Raw genomic sequence first — 16,024 nt, 5'->3', positions numbered from 1 at the left:
TCAATGTCTCTGAACATGCAGCATGTCACCAGACAGGAAGAAACACAAGGAAAAGGTTCTGTTACAGTCCCAGAGAAAAACAGCAGAAGAGAAGTCAAGTAGTTTCATCCACCGTTTTATGCTTAATTAAAACTAAATCAGGCCTTAAAGAGTCAGCTTATATTACTGCTTGGGGATGTGGCTGTGTTCTGTCCGTTGATCTGCAAGTCATTGTCGGGCTTATCTTCATCTGGCAGGTTGCTCCACTCAAAGTGGTTCTGACAGAAACAGCATGTCTGATTAACAACAAGCTTTAGTCCTTTGACTTTTTTTTTAATTGTGCATTGTCGGCTGCAACTCCGGCATGACTTGAACAGCTCTAGGATGCACTCCTCATCGACGATGAACTGTGATGAGCTAAAAGAGGTGGAAAAGATGCAACTAATCACATGAACGTTGTTAAAGACATATGCAATCTAAACATTAAGTAAACATGATACAAAAATAAATAGATGCAAAGCTTCAACATGGATCCTACTAGGACTGAATGATAAATCAATTTCATCCTTGTATTTATGAGCCTACCTTCCCAAATCCACCATGTAGTGTCCATCAGCCACACTTAGTGACGTGCTGAATTCCTCATCCTCGTCTTCTGCTGTGTAAACCCATTTCATAAACAACTGTTTAAACAATTTATTTAAAAAACTAAAGAAGTACTCGTGAAGTTGACTCACCACTGATTTCTTTATTTTCAGACTGGTTGGTGGCTGCCTGTTCATCTTCATTTGTAGATCCTTGACTGGTAGCATCCTGTTCCTCCTGCTCCTTAAAGACAAACAGTAAATACTGACTTCTCACTGGGCTGGTAGCATCACTAAGGACAAAATAGCATTTCTAAAACAAATCTAGACAGCTGATATTCAACCGACATTTTGCAAATAAAGTAATTAATTTTTTTTTTAATATAGCCTACCACAAAAATACCATTAAAATGTCTATAGAAGATTTTTTTTTTTTTTTTCTAAATTATTCAGAGGATTTTTTTTATAACAATAATGAAATATAATCAGCATAAAAAGGAGGAAATTTGTCTTTGCTTGATTATTTCACCTATTTATTAATACTAATTGGTGACCGATTACACATCATTGGAAAGCCTATTGACCAGCATGGGGATGCTGGTCAATGACTGTCATTTTTGTAATTGGTTTACTGCACGCTTGTTTGTCCCACCATAGAAATCCGTTGATACGAGTGAGTCCCCAGCATAGACTGGTATAGCGAGAGTCTGGCTTGCCAGGCTAGGTGGAGCCTATCACACCAAATGTATACCTCATTGTAAAGGTGACTTCTCAGGTTTCCCCCAGCAACCCAGAATACAACAACTTATTATGAAAGGGAAGAAATAATCAAACACATTTTTTTTCTTTAAGTGCTACCTGTATATAAGAATGGTGCATTCATGTATGAGACCAGAGGAAATAGAATAGTTGATTTGTGGGGGAAAAAAACATGCAATGAACTGTCGAAATAGTTTAGAAAGAGTTTCGCTAAGAATAAATGGACTATTTTTGTTCTACAAGTGAGCTCAGATATTCAGGTTTACCTCGTCTTTCACTGATTCCTGGGCAGAAGCAGCTGTGGTGTTGTTCTCAGCTTCATTTGATGAACTCATCATTGACGGGTCTTCAAAGTCCAGGTACTTTCACAGAGTAAAGGAAAAGAAATATGTTTGTATTCTAATTATAAGTTCACTAGAATTTTATTATTATTATTATTATTATTATTAACAATGACAAAGGGAGGACCTCTCACCAGCTTTCAATTGAAGAGCTCCTTTCAAGTCTCAGCTGCTTTGATGGATTCTGTGATATACTCTGACAATAACTGCATGAAAAACACATGACAGATTAAAAATGTGGACATACACAGGGTGGAGAAAACACAAAAATCTTAAAGCTGCAGTAGGAAGAAATCTTATCACTTCAGGATGGTTTACATAGCAACTAGTTAAAAGATGCAAAGATTTCTGAGGGTAGTGCAATTAAGTTTCCCGACTGGACAAACCAGTGCATGTTGGAAATTGGTTTAAACACAGCACCTGGGCCCACTGGAGCTTACTACAGTGGATGCATGCATGTCTTGTTAAACCTCCAAATGTATTATTTTGTGTGTTAGTCCAGTTTTGACAGTACAGGTTTGGAAAGATTTCAGTCAGAAGTTGAAATGAATTTAAGGGTCTGGTGCTGATAATTTATTCCAAAACTGGAAGACTACAGAAGTATTTAACATCTATAGTGCGCTTTTTATGAATATGAAGGGTTATGGCCGCAATGTATCCCACAGTTTTAAAACACAATTATTTCAAAGCCAATAAATTGTTTGCCGCTTTACTCTGATAATAATAATACTAGTTCTTCCGTAATAAGATACCTAAGGCTTGTCAAAGAAAGAATGAGTTGCAACCCCACACACTGTGTGCAGGAAATTATATTTCTTCTCATTCGGCTGGTCCATATCCCGTTTTTGATGGAGTAATGAGGTAAACAGTACGTACTAAACAGCTGAGAGAAATACCTTACCGACAGGAAATGTATACCAACTTCTTAAAACGTTTTCCACATTTTTTCCCCAAGACTACAAAAGAAACTCTCTGCTACCACTTGCTATTGAACGCACCATACGCATATAACATGCAGAGGCATTAACTATAATAAAGAAAATACATGTCATTACATTAAGTTCAATGAAATAATTCCCTGTAGGATTATAAAGAAATACTCTGGCACAAAACATCGTGAACAGACTGGTGCAACACAAACACCAAGTTTGTATTGATGAGACAGGCCTTATTCACAGTCAGTCTATTCTATCACAGATCTACATTTGCAAACCAGTTATTTAAAAATTAGGCCACTGATAAAGCAAAGGAAAAAGCTACAGAAAAACAACTTTTCTAAAAATGATAGAGAGGTAAATCGGAGAGTTTGTTTTAACAGTTGCAATACAACAGCAGGTCGTGGCTCCTGGCTTAGCTAACAAACTTGTTGCGCTATTCAACAAGACCCGTAAATAAAAAGCCCCCTGAAATCATTCAGTTGTGCAAATGTTTTGGGGGTTTTTTCTTTCTTTTTTTTTTTACGTGGATGATGTGCAGAAAACATCGAGTAAAAAAAGGTCACCTCCAACGTCAGCTCCGTAGTGTTTTTAGCAGACTGCTAGGCAGCTAACGAGCTTTAGGATGCAAAATGAGTATACCACGCAGTTCCCAGGATGCTCCTGCTAATACTGCTTACATGGAAAAGACTATCAAATATCTCTGTTCTGCTAAATGCAACTGGGTGCAGCAGCCACCTACTCACACATGTACGTACACATCTCGTGGAGGAAAAGCACAAAACTCCCGCAAGGTTGACTGAGGCACTTCCTGTGTACACCAATTAGCCACACCTCCCTCTTCTCTCCTGCCCACCCCCACAAGACTACCGAGGTAAAGTTAGTTTGATGTTTGATATTCAACAGATATTCGGACACCCAGTCTCCCGACCCGAAGCCACCTCGTCGTGGGGTTAAGATGCACGATGCAACGGTCTTCTCAACTTCATACCTTCCATCTATATTCGAACACCCAGTCTCCTCGTAATGAATTGCCGACCCTAAGCTGCTTTGTGGTGGGGTTGTGACAGCAAATTTCACCGCAGCGGTCTTCCCCGCCGGCGGATAGTTAGGGACCGTCAACAAATTAACCAGAACAGAATTTAAACATAACTATCTCCGCAACCACAGGGGTTATGAATGTCAAAACAATTTTAAACAGTTTACGATTTATCTGTGAGTGCTACACTGCCTTCATTTTCGCCATTTTCATCTAGTCCTATTTTATATGAATTTTTAATTAATTCAAACATCAATAGGTTTTTACTCACATGACTTACACACCTAAAATCACTGCCTAATTACTCATCCAGTCCTGCCACACATTGCACAGCCTTTATTTTCCTCATTTTCATCTTGTGGGATTTTATATGAATTTTTTAAGATTTTAAAGTTCAATAGCTTTTTAGTCATGTGACCTAAACACCTCAAAACACTGCCTAATTGCTCATCCAGTTCTGCCACATGTTGCACAGCCTTTATTTTCTCTAATATCCTCTCATGGTATTTTATATGAATTTTTCAACATTTCAAAGTTCAATAGCTTTTTAGTCATGTGACCTACACACTTCAAACACTGCCTAATGGTTCAGCTAGTCCTGCCACATGTTGCACAGCCTTTATTTTCTCTATTTTCATCTTGTGGTATTTATTGTGAATTTTTTAATATTTTAAAGTTCAACAGCTTTTTAGTCATGTGACCTACACACCTCAAATCATGACCTAATTGCTCGTCCAGTCCTGCCACATGTTGCACAGCCTTTATTTTATCCATTTTCATCTTGTGGTATTTATTGTGAATTTTTTAACATTTTAAAGTTCAATAGCTTTTTAGTCATGTGACTTAAACACTTCAAAACACTGCCTAATGGCTCAGCTAGTCCTACCTCATGTTGCACAGCCTTTATTTTCTCTATTTTCATCTCATAATATTTATTGTGAATTTTTTAAGATTTTAAAGTTTTTAAAATCTTAAAAAATACATATAAAATCCCAAAAGATGAAAATGAGGAAAATAAAGGCTGTGCAATGTGTGGCAGGACTGGGTGAGTAATTAGGCAGTGATTTTAGGTGTGTAAGTCATGTGAGTAAAAACCTATTGATGTTTGAATTAATTAAAAATTCATATAAAATAGGACTAGATGAAAATGGCGAAAATGAAGGCAGTGTAGCACTCACAGATAAATCGTAAACTGTTTAAAATTGTTTTGACATTCATAACCCCTGTGGTTGCGGAGATAGTTATGTTTAAATTCTGCTATGGTTAATTTGTTGACGGTCCCTAACTATCCGCCGGTGGTGAAGACCGCTGCGGTGAAATTTGCTGTCACAACCCCACGACAAAGCAGCTTAGGGTCGGCAATTCATTACGAGGAGACTGGGTGTTCGAATATAGATGGAAGGTATGAAGTTGAGAAGACCGTTGCATCGTGCATCTTAACCCCACGACGAGGTGGCTTCGGGTCGGGAGACTGGGTGTCCGAATATCTGTTGAATATCAAACTAACTTTATCTCGGTCACAAGACTCCTCTGCTAAATATTTACAAAGTGCAAGCACTGCAACCAAAACAAAAGATATGTGGAAGATGGCGAGTAAGGAAGTAATTTACCTATGATGTTTATTACCTGTCTACGGGAAGAAAAACTAGCTACGAGTCAAACTTCCTTGTCCAGAAAGTAAAAGTTCTGCCATGTTTTTGGATCTACCTGTACATTTAGAACAGGTGTTTTCACTAACAGGCTCGTTTACCTCTCCAATAACCCCCGGCTGCAGCCTGGGGAACTGGGTAGGGCTGGATATTGGGCGGAGTTGGACGTCCAATGGGCGTGGTTGTATGTCAAATAGGCGGAGTTAGATGTCAAATAGGCGTGGTTAGGGTTAGGCAGAGCGTTAAGGCCATAGACATCATATATACGTATATATGATGTCTATGGTTAAGGCTATAGACTGTATATAAAGAGTGAAGTTAAGGTTAAGGCACTGGAGTTAGAGTTAGGGTTAAGCCAATCAAAATGTAGAGGGGGCGGGGTTGGACGTCCGACCCCGCCCAACATCCAGCCCCGCCTCATTCTCCAGGCTGCAGCCAAGACCCTCTACGTCACAGGTTTCGAACTCCAGTCCTCTAGGGCCGGTGTATCCTGAAGGTTTTTGTCTCTATGCTCCAACAAACCTGACCAAAACTTAAAAACAGGTTGACAAGAAGCTACTGGTCTGCATTTAATTCGAATCAGCTGCATCAGTAGAGGGAAACAACAAAAACCTGCCGGATACTGGCCCTCAAGGACTGGAGTTTGACACCCCTGCTCTACGTTTACCTGGCAAATAAACTCTGGCCATTAAATTCAGCTGGTTTGGAGACTGGTCGGAAAAGCTGTCGGACAGGACTGGTCGGAACAGCTGTCGGACGGGACTTTTACTTTCTGAACCAGGAATTGCCACCTTGAAAATGCAAGATCCAGGTTCTGTCCCTTTCTTTATCTGAAAACTTATTGGCCAATTGCCAATTTTTCTTTTTCGGTAATGTGGGATCTTGTTTGTCTTTTCGACAGTGCCATTAGGGCACAGTGGTTGTCTATAGTTCCAAACATCAGTAGTTCTACCATTGACCATTGTTCATTCGCAGTGTTTCGGAAGCATATTCTCTTGTAAGTGGTTGAAATACCGGGGGGGGGGGCGGGGACATTATGAGGCATTAAATGAATATTCTGCGACAAATTATTTCAACTGTTATTTAATTTGGGCAGTTTTAGTCTATTAGTTTTGTAATTACCAGCGAGAGGTGGTTTAAACTGTGGTTAGTCAACTGGAGCCAGACTCTTGACAATGCCAGTAAGCCTATTTATCACTTCGTCACAGTTATAAGCATTTTTGTATTCCTGTGTAAATATTTTTGTTGAATTTTAGATTAATTCTTTGGTGATGGCTATATTATGACAATTTTATTTCTGGTCATTATAATAACTACACATTTAGCTTTTCTTCTCAGACTGATCAGGTTAATTTAGTTGGAGTTATACAGTACAGTTATACAGCAGTCATCATTGAAGAGACTATTCCTCAGAAACAGCAGCATTAATGGAGAGACGGTCTGGTCCCGGTCTGGATAAATGTCGATGTTATTAGTTTTTATTATAAACAACATCAGAGGAGTTTCACCAGGCACAGTGCCTTGTGAAATGTGAAACTCCTCTGATGTTGGAGCAGGATTCCTCTGCCGAATGGGACGGCTGCAGTTTTCGAGCCATTCTGATGCTCGGATGAAGACAAAACTATTTCTGTGCCCTGCAACATATCATAATTACCTCACCAAAGTCAGAATCTGTAATTCAGTGGCTGTTAACTTTTTAAAGCTATTTTCTATTCCCCGGTCATTGGTGGGAAGAGGAATAGAAATGTGATAGAACACGTTAGCCTGAATCAGTTGAAGCTACTACTTACTGCTGTTGGTCTTAATGTCTTACTCAGTGTCTTCCCTTCAATTTCATCTGTGGGTTGCATAATGCTGCTCAAAAAAGCCACCTCTCTTCCAAAATTTGGGCCATTCTTCGCTCTTCTAGACTCAAACGCCCGAATAAGGCTGTTTTGGTAAGGGAGCAATATTTAAGCTTTATTAAAAAAGTTCCAGGGTAGTTTGTGATTATGAGATAAACCATCTTTGCAGATCTGTGTGTGCATACAGTGGCATCTAGTGGTGAGACAGCTTGTTAAAACAATGACGTCCAGCAGATCTAATGGAGCATGTAAAATATGGTTAGAATTACTTGTGCATTAGAAAGGTTTCACATTGTTTAAAATAAACCGGTAAAATAGTTGACAAACCAATCTTGGGTCTCTGTTAAGATATTTCACCACTAATAATTATGTAAGAAAATGTTTCATTATTTTTTATAGCCACTTTCTGTCATCACTTGTCCTAATTTTGAAATGAAATGAAATTATAAACACTTTTTAAATCCCCAGTTCACCTGAAATTCAATATTGTAGTATATAATAATAATAATAATATTAATAATAATTAATTTGAGGTCTTGTTCCGGAGGTTGATGGCTGCTGGCAGGAATGATGCATTGGACCTGAAGAAGCCTCTCGCTGAACACAACTTTGTTGTTTCTTCACTGTGTTGTGGAGAGGGTGTGAGGAATCCTCCATCATCTTCTGCAGCATTCTTCTTTGGACAATCAGCTCCAGCGGCTCCAGAGTTACTCCAAGCACAGAACCAGCTTTCTTGATCAGTTTGTTGATTCTCTTCAAGTCTCTGATTCTGATGCTACTACCCCAGCAGATGCTGCAAAGCTGACTGTACTCTCCACAACAGGCTTATAGAGGATATGCAACATCTTGGTGCAGACGTTAAACCATCTCAGCTTCCTGAAGAAGTACAGTCTGCTCTGACCTTTCTTGTAGATGTAGTCAGTGTTGCATTTCCAGTCCAGTTTGTTGTCCAGCTGAACTCCAAGATACTTGTATTCCTCCACTACCTGCACCTCCTCTCCCAGGATGAAAACAGTGATTTGTTTATTCTTGTTCCTCCTGAAGTCAACAATCATCTCTTTTGTTTTGCTGGTATTTAATATGAGATGATTGTCACTGCACCATTTAACAAACTGACTGACCAGTTCTCTGTACTCTGCTTCTTGTCCATCACTGATCCACCCCACAACTGCCATCAGAGTATTTCTGCAGATGACAGGACTCAGAGTTGTACTGGAAGTCTGAGGTGTACAGTGTGAAGAGGAATGATGAGAGAACTGTTCCTTGTGGTGCACCAGTGCTGCTGACCTCCATCTCAGACACACAACCTTTCAGTCTCACAAACTGTGGTCTGTTTGTGAGGTAGTCATAGATCCAGGTGGTTGTGGAGGTATCCACCTGGAATTTATGGAGCTTCTCACATAACAAAGCAGGCTGAATGGTATTAAAAGCACTTGAGAAATCAAAGAACGTGACCCTCAGAGTGCTGCCTGAATGGTCCAGATGAGTGTGCTCTCTGGAGCAGGTATATGATGGCATCTTCAATCCCAAGTCCATTACGATATGCAAACTGTAATGGGTCATGATGTGAGATGTCAGGGCAACTAGTCTGTAGTCACTTGGTTCAGCTGGTTGTGTTTTTTTAGGCACTGGAACAAGGCAGGATGTTTTCCACAGCACTGGGACTCTATTTTGTCTCAGACTGGTGTTGAAAAGTTGCTGGAGAATTGGACATAGTTAACTAATTTAGCCTTATATTTTTTCTGCATCTTTGCTGACGAGAATAAACTCTTGTATTTTTTTTCTTTTTCTGAGTACATTCCCCTCTTTGTCAAATGCTTGACAAACAGTGCAGATTTGCTAAAATAGCTGTTAAGACTGCTGAAATAAGTTGACTGTCTTTTGTGAAAGATGTGGGCTATTTGATCATTGATCATTTGTGTCTGGGCAACAGCAAATGTAATCAAGAATATCGCGGTTGATTATACAATCTATTCTATGGTGATTTGACTGCAGTTACAAAGTTATGTTAAAAATTTAAATGGTTTGACTTGTTTTTAAATGAGATAGTTTAACTGAAACCTAAATCAATACACAACGTGGAGTGCTGGACACAACCTTTTAATTATTTTTCAAGAAATTACAAACTCTTGGATACTATTAAGTATCGACTCAACCTTAGAAAACCACTGGCCGTTGTACTAGAGCAGCAAAATTTTAGGCATGTGTTTGAAAAAGAAAAAAAAAAGGTTTTATTTAATTATCTATTTGTTGATCATTCTGCTTGTGGGAGGCACTGCTCCTAAATAAAGCGAACATGAAGGAAATCTGGGGTTTGCCCTCATTTTATTGCAGGAGAGAATAAAAGACATTAACTTTAATTTACAACCAGAGTCTAACTTACCATTCCTGTCACTCAGGAATATGGAAAAGGTGAAAGCTCTCCCATTCATCCATTTTCTATATCTACTTATTCCAATATGTCACAGGGGACTGGTGCCTATCCCAGCAGCTACTAAGTGAGAGTAATGGTATCCAAGGACAAATCATCAGTCCATCACAGGGCAAAATCTCTTCCTAACATAATTAAAAAGCAAATTCTTCATAGAGAAAATCAATCTATACTGTTGAATTAGAAGTAAAATATGAGTTCTAGTAAAATACTAAGAAAATTACTATAATGCTGGGCCAGATACTGGATTATAGGGGTCTACAATAAACAGGCTTTTTTTTATTTATTTTGTTTTTAGCCTTTGTGCAAATACAGACACACACCCCACTAAGAGTTTGCTTTATTAAAACAAGAGTTCTTTAAAAGGCAAATGGCAGAAGTTTCTGGACTTGGAACGTCAGCGTTGTTCCATCAAAGAAAAAAAATTACACAAATATTACGTGTAGCATTTCACACTTTCAAGATTCACCATCATTCAGCTATTATTTTCTTTGAGGCGACCCACACTAGAATATGTAAAATCAGTCTCAACAGATACAGGTGAAATATCACCCGAAACAGCCTCCATGTTCAAAAATTTGCAGCACCTAGACAAAAATAAGCAATTCTGATTTATTTTTTCAATTTATGAGTTTTAGCTCACCTTGGAAAAAGTAATTGAATTTTAGGCCAAATCAATATTTAGGGTAACTTTATGGCTGTCAAAAAGGGGTCAAATTTGACCTAACAGAGTACAATAGTATTTTTCCTATTTGATGTTCATTCATTCATTCATTTTCCTAACTGCTTAATCCAATTCCAGGTCGGGACTGTCACAACAAAAAAAGACAATACTACACTGGGTTCTATAAAACATACTGCTGTCAGGTCCAAACAGCATAGTTTTATTGCTCAGCGTTCTGCAAAGGTATCACAACTTCTTAATTGTCCTTTCTTATGTACAGGTGTCAGTTACAACTCACAGAGCAGCTGATGTTGAAACTATAAACACATGTATGGTCATAATAAATAGAAAAACAATGGAAATCAAGACAATGGTGCCATCAAAAAGGTTTTGCTTTGCACTGAATTCAATCTGGAGCCGCTGACGAACACAAAAGACAATTTTGTCATAAACCCATTTTTACCTGTGGGGCAAACACACAGATGTGTACAGGTACTTAATGAATTAATGAATACAAGTGTATTAATGAATTAAGGGTGGGGTGGTGGTCTGCTGAACAATTACCAGCTTGTGATCCACTGAAAGTAGACAATTTCTTTAGTGAATCTACTAAATCAGATGGAAGGAGACAGATGTGTTTGTATCACAAAACTTGCTGGTTGAAAAAGGGCAAGTGCCAAAAAAGATGAATTTGGTTTCTAAACCTGGGGTAAAATTGGATTTCCCCTTGTGTGAAACCTGCAAAACCCTCTGCATGGAAGACTGAACCAACCAGAAAACAAGGAAACAAAGCAGACATGAAGTGTATTATCTGGGCAAATATATTTGAGTGCATTTAAGAAAAACCTGTATAGGCGTATATACATATACACATATACTGTATATGAAATCTACATAAAAAATCCTCAGTCCACTAATTATTTGGTAAAAAGAAGTGTTGCTTTATAAATCTGAGGCCATGTATGCATAATGCGTGAGAAAAAAAACCCAATGCATTTCTTTCCATCGCTGAGTAAAAATGATAAAAGGTAACATCAAAAATTTTTTCAGCTACTGTACAAGGACCACAATTATAACTCTTGACCACAAAAAAACATGGTTTTGTGATATGCATTTAACATGGATAGATGATTGCAAATAAATGCAGGCAGTATGTATATATCTATTTATGAAATTAATATTTATTAATAGTTGCTGTTTTTTTTTTTTAAATCTAGTCAGTTAACAAGAATTATGCAAATAAATAGACCATCACTCAAGCATCCATTCATGCAATGTGTTTTTTATGGAGGCTCTGTTGATGCAGATCCTCTTCAGTGTTGCCCCTGGTTTTCAGTGACACTTTTTGGTATTTTTGTGTAGCACCCAGGAGTTGAGTAGCAGTCAAAAAGGTTTTCTTTTGTAAAAATGCATTTTGCAAAAGTTTTTTGTACATAATATTGTCTGTACTATGTATTGTTCATCGTGGCTTTCTGTTGGAGCAACTAATGTTCATCATGTTTGACTTTGACTAAGTCATTAACAAGTTAAAAGGCCAAATTCTAATGTCACTTTAAACTTCAGAGTTTCACACTTTTGTGGAGGCAGAGCATTTAAAATATTTCCACACATATGACTGATGTATGATTAAAAAAATCTTCCTAAGAAAAAAAAAAAAAAAAAAAGAAGAGAAAAGGACAACTTCACCTGAGAATGCTAAGACATCGACATGCTTGCATTTAAACTGACCAGACGACAAGCAACAATATACAAAATAGCTATGTATTTGTACATATATACTCAAAATTACAAGTTTAAAGATACTTTTTACTTTGTTTATTTCCAAAGTGTTTGCAAGCAAAAGAAAAGAAATATATCTCACTAACATGAGGGAAGCACTTCTGTCACTGCTCAGTTTGTAAAGTGCTCTTAAGTGTCAAGAGAAAGAAAGAAAACTTGAAGTGATGAGACAGAGAAAAAACACCTGTTAAAACAGCTTTGAATCAAGCCTAATCCTGTGAACACACGTGCCATCTTCACACGAGTGGACACTGACGATGCCGAGTTAAGCCTGACTGGATATCACACAGACAAGTGTACTGCTGGGAGACAAATATATGAAAGTGAGAAGTGGAACATGAGCCAGACTCAAACTGTGAGGTTCAATTGGCTGTGCAGTGAGATCCAGGATGAAGTAGAAGAGTAACTACAATGTGTCTACTTTTATATCTACACGCATACACACATTCGAAGAAACAGTCGTGCTTATGAGGGATGTGATCATACAGCTATTATTCGGGGAGAAAAACCTTCTTTGTCACCAGAGTCTGTCCCTCAAAACATCACAAAATCTCAGATCTGCTTCACAATTAGTCTATAAATTCCACTCCAAGAGAATATTGTCACCTTTCAAATGTTTGCTGGGTGTGACAAACTAATCATGTTTAAAAAAAGAAAAATCTGAATTGGGTTAAATAGTCACTCAAAAGATGGTACATGGCATTTCAGAATGAAATCCTTCTAACATCAAAGCATAACACTGAGGTAGGATGAATTCATCTTGCTCCAAACAAGATGAATAACACCAACTCTGCAGCCATGAAGACTAGTAGGTGTTTGGTTGAGGTTAAGATGGCTACTGAGGGAAAGATATGGCTACCTGCAGTGTTAACCATTCAGTAGCATGACATAGATGAGCTTGTAAAAATTTAAAAATACAAAATGGTGAATCATGATTCTTAAGCGTCAGAGGAATTTTTACAGAAAACCATTTTGCAAACAAGTTGAGCTCCAATCTGATAACATTTCCCAATTCAATTTGATCAGAAAATTTCTTCCTGGTTGGGAAAAGAAAGCAAACTCAGAATAAAAACATAAGCTGTTGAGAGAAACTAACAAAAGGCTATGATTGGATGACTATAGCAGCTATTCAAACAATATCAATTCGGAAAGAGTGTGGACAGTGGTGGGAGAAGAGGAAGACAGTAGGCTGGATACTGTGAGCAAGTCTGTAGGCATGTTGCAGTTACGATAAGTTTATCAGGATCCTGCACAGTTACACATGATCACAGGAAAACACACTCTCCAGCTTGGTTTTCATTCCACTGCGAATCCACAAGTCTCCTCAATCGCTGTCAGTAGTTTGTCATATAGTTTGTCATAGCTCTCATAGGGAGGAATGTCGATCCGATTGAAGCTAGAGAAAGAAAGAACAAAACAGAACTGTGACCAAATGTAAGCTACATAAAAAGCTCATTAAAAGTATCTTTCTCTATCACACAAAGAAGTATGTATCTTAATGGATATGATGTGTGCGCCAGTGTATGTGACAGACACACACCAGGTGTGGGCTTTGGGCAGGTTGTTGGTGTTGGCATCAATCTGATGGATGGTGAAAAGTCTGGGTCCTGCAGCACCTGCAACCAGCGTAAACAGGATACGTCAGCTCTAGTTTAGCTTTATAATGTAACACCAAGTTACACATCATATTTTCACTAAAAGCCACAGTTATCAGTTCGGTCTGTCGCTGGAGCCCATCCCAGCAATCCCAAAAATGACAACAAAAGTTGTCATAACAGCCTCAATACTACTTAAATAATTTTTTATAGAACTGAATAAAAAAAGAAGTGCCATGATTCACAGGTGAGTGGAAATTTTGTTTATAAAGAGATCCCTCACTGAGAAGGTTCACAGAAGCGAAGCCAGAGCTGGAGGCTGATCTCAGCATTTTGAGGTTTGACAGGGAAAAGTAACAATCACATTAGTTACCCTGTAACGCCTTAAAGCCTTGCAGTGGGACTCGAGAAGAGCCAGTAACAAACTGGAGAAGACGAGCCCTCCTCTCCTCATCAAATGATTCCACAGCTTTCCAAAACCACTTGACGATGTTGCTGTCAGGGGTGCAGTGCTTCAGGCGAGTGTTGGACTTCCAGTCGGCAATATCGATCTTTCCCAGGCCGCACACGATCAGCTGAAATAACAAAATATTTAATAAGTTTTTAGACAATAAAATAAAAACATGAATCCAACCAAGATGTAAAGTATAGACAATGAGTGAGTTTTACTTTGTGGGAAACTATTTGTTTTTTAATGTGTGTTGTACCTCCAGCTCCTTTTCGTCAAAGGCTTTAAGCAGGTGTTGTGGGATGACTTCGTTGAAGCCTTTCTGCAGAGCCAGAAACTGGGCCTCAATGCCATGAAGGAAACGCCAGTTCACATACAACCTGCATTCAGCACAAGTGTGTCAGCTTATTAAACCAAAAATAAAAACAAAATTATGAGCCAATTCTTTTTCATAAGATCCTGGATGATCTAAACACAAGTGAACATCTCTAAATGCAGTTTAACACACTGATTGAAGAGACATTGAAATCCGATCCCACATATAAAGAAGTATGCGCACAGTGCATCCTGAGAATGTTTTAGGGGACCAGAATGAACTGATGTGAATTCACACAAGCTAAAGACGATCTTTGCTCTTCTAATTTATAGAATAGTTACAGTCGGTAAAAAGAAAAAGTGAAAACAACAATATGTAATGCTTGTTTTGGCTGTGCCCTGCGATGGACTGGTGACCTGTTCAAGGTGTACCCCTCCACTCGTTCAAAGACTGCTGGAATAGACTCCAGCTTCCCCCTGACCCTTAATCGGATGAAGCGGTTCGGATAATGAATGAATGTTTTGGCTGTTGCTGGCACGAACTGTACTCGTGATCGTTAAGATGTGCACATAAATTTCAGTTTATCAGCAGCATGTTGAATGTGCACCAAACACAGCATTGATATACAACAAAGTTGGGGAGTCAGAATATCATTAAGTTGTTTGAAACATTTTCAAATAATTCCACACAACAGTGACAGGTGAATCTAAAACATGTAAATGCCTGACTACAGATGTATTTCAAGTCACTGATAGTATTTATGTTTTTCCGGAAGCATCAGTATACCTGTTGATGTCCTGTTTCTGCCGCTTGCTGACTGTGTGGCACAGGTTGTGTTTAGCTGCACACAGACTGGCACACACACTGACATCTGATCCTCCTGCTCAGTCAGGATGCAGGTGGGAACACATTGTGACACTGGGTGTAAATAACACAAAACTAGACTTTTCCACTTGTGACTGGATTCCCTTCAGTAGACTCAAACCCCAAATGTGAGCAGGCTCACTGAAGCTGTATTAACCAGCACTTAAGAAAATGAGAAATTTAATATTTGCATGGACTCCATTCTGCTAGCACCTCCATGTCCTGGTGTGTGCATCCCATTCTGTACCTGACATATTCCTTCTTTGTGTCCTCTGTCACAGGAATGGTCTTTCCGTTGGGCTTGAGCTCATGAGGGATGATTTCACCGTAGGCATTGTGCTCTACGCAGAAAGTGTGGTCCAGTACTCCAGTAATGTCATTATCCCTGAGCAGAAGGAAGAGACAGAAATGGAATGCAGCAGGCCGAATGTTTTTTTAAAAAATATATGGATAAAAGAATGAAAGGCCAAAAAAAAGATGGAGACGTTATTTGAAATGACAATGATCACATTAATAACAATACTACTTCTGTCTTGGTGTGATGTTTCCACATTCATGTCCTCACAAAGTGTTACTAATTATTTGGAAAGGAGGATATAAACAGGCTTTCAGGCTAATATTCATAACTGCACCTTCTAAAGACAGTTATTGTGTCAACATTGTGTCAGAGGTACCAAAGACATCAGGGCTATGAAATTATCTCTGCCAAGTAGGTTATGATTGTGCGAGTCTGTCTGTTTGCAGCAACAATAATATATAAAACTACTGGACAGATTTTAAATCATTTTGTTTTGATA

The 16,024-nt window shown here is 38.5% G+C and overlaps 2 protein-coding genes across 6 annotated transcripts in view; both read right to left on the bottom strand.

The window, feature by feature from the left end:
* Window positions 1–76: 76 nt before the first annotated feature.
* LOC306774963 (uncharacterized protein) lies at window positions 77–3,678 on the bottom strand. 5 transcript variants are annotated; one of them, XM_079265159.1, is made up of 6 exons: window positions 3,590–3,678; window positions 1,798–1,869; window positions 1,589–1,684; window positions 717–807; window positions 565–637; window positions 77–396 (listed from the first exon to the last, which is right to left on the bottom strand). In XM_079265159.1, the coding sequence occupies exons 3-6, from the start codon at window positions 1,658–1,660 to the stop codon at window positions 153–155; spliced, it is 480 nt and encodes a 159-aa protein (XP_079121285.1). In that variant the 5' UTR covers window positions 1,661–1,684; window positions 1,798–1,869; window positions 3,590–3,678; the 3' UTR covers window positions 77–152. The 5 variants fall into 5 exon arrangements, with proteins under 5 accessions (XP_079121285.1, XP_079121284.1, XP_079121282.1 ...); XM_079265158.1 differs by lacking the exon at window positions 3,590–3,678 and adding an exon at window positions 3,357–3,427; XM_079265156.1 differs by lacking the exon at window positions 3,590–3,678 and adding an exon at window positions 3,345–3,389.
* Window positions 3,679–10,453: 6,775 nt separating this feature from the next.
* LOC306773242 (E3 ubiquitin-protein ligase SMURF2-like) overlaps window positions 10,454–16,024 on the bottom strand; it is a 43,772-nt gene continuing 38,201 nt past the window's right edge. Inside the window, exons 5-9 of the mRNA XM_079263002.1 lie at window positions 15,475–15,612; window positions 14,307–14,427; window positions 13,973–14,174; window positions 13,545–13,620; window positions 10,454–13,400 (exon numbers count right to left, since the gene is read on the bottom strand). Coding sequence (XP_079119128.1) covers window positions 13,301–13,400; window positions 13,545–13,620; window positions 13,973–14,174; window positions 14,307–14,427; window positions 15,475–15,612 — 637 coding nt within the window. The 3' untranslated portion in view covers window positions 10,454–13,300. The remainder of the gene's footprint in view (window positions 13,401–13,544; window positions 13,621–13,972; window positions 14,175–14,306; window positions 14,428–15,474; window positions 15,613–16,024) is intronic.

Source organism: Telmatherina bonti, assembly GCF_933228915.1.
Source record: "Telmatherina bonti genome assembly, chromosome: 3".
NCBI classification, from domain to species: Eukaryota; Metazoa; Chordata; class Actinopteri; order Atheriniformes; family Telmatherinidae; genus Telmatherina; species Telmatherina bonti.
Note: the sequence above shows the minus strand (reverse complement) of the source record. Positions and strands in the feature narration are given on the sequence as shown.

What these genes read in the sequence shown, in the direction of transcription:
- LOC306774963 (XM_079265159.1), bottom strand. Translation starts at nt 1,660, where the DNA reads ATGATGAGTTCATCAAATGAAGCTGAGAACAACACCACAGCTGCTTCT. An exon ending in AGGAATCAGTGAAAGACGAG is followed by an intron (nt 808 to 1,588) that starts GTAAACCTGAAT and finishes TTTGTCTTTAAG; the next exon opens with GAGCAGGAGGAACAGGATGC. An exon ending in TACATGGTGGATTTGGGAAG is followed by an intron (nt 397 to 564) that starts GTAGGCTCATAA and finishes CACCTCTTTTAG; the next exon opens with CTCATCACAGTTCATCGTCG.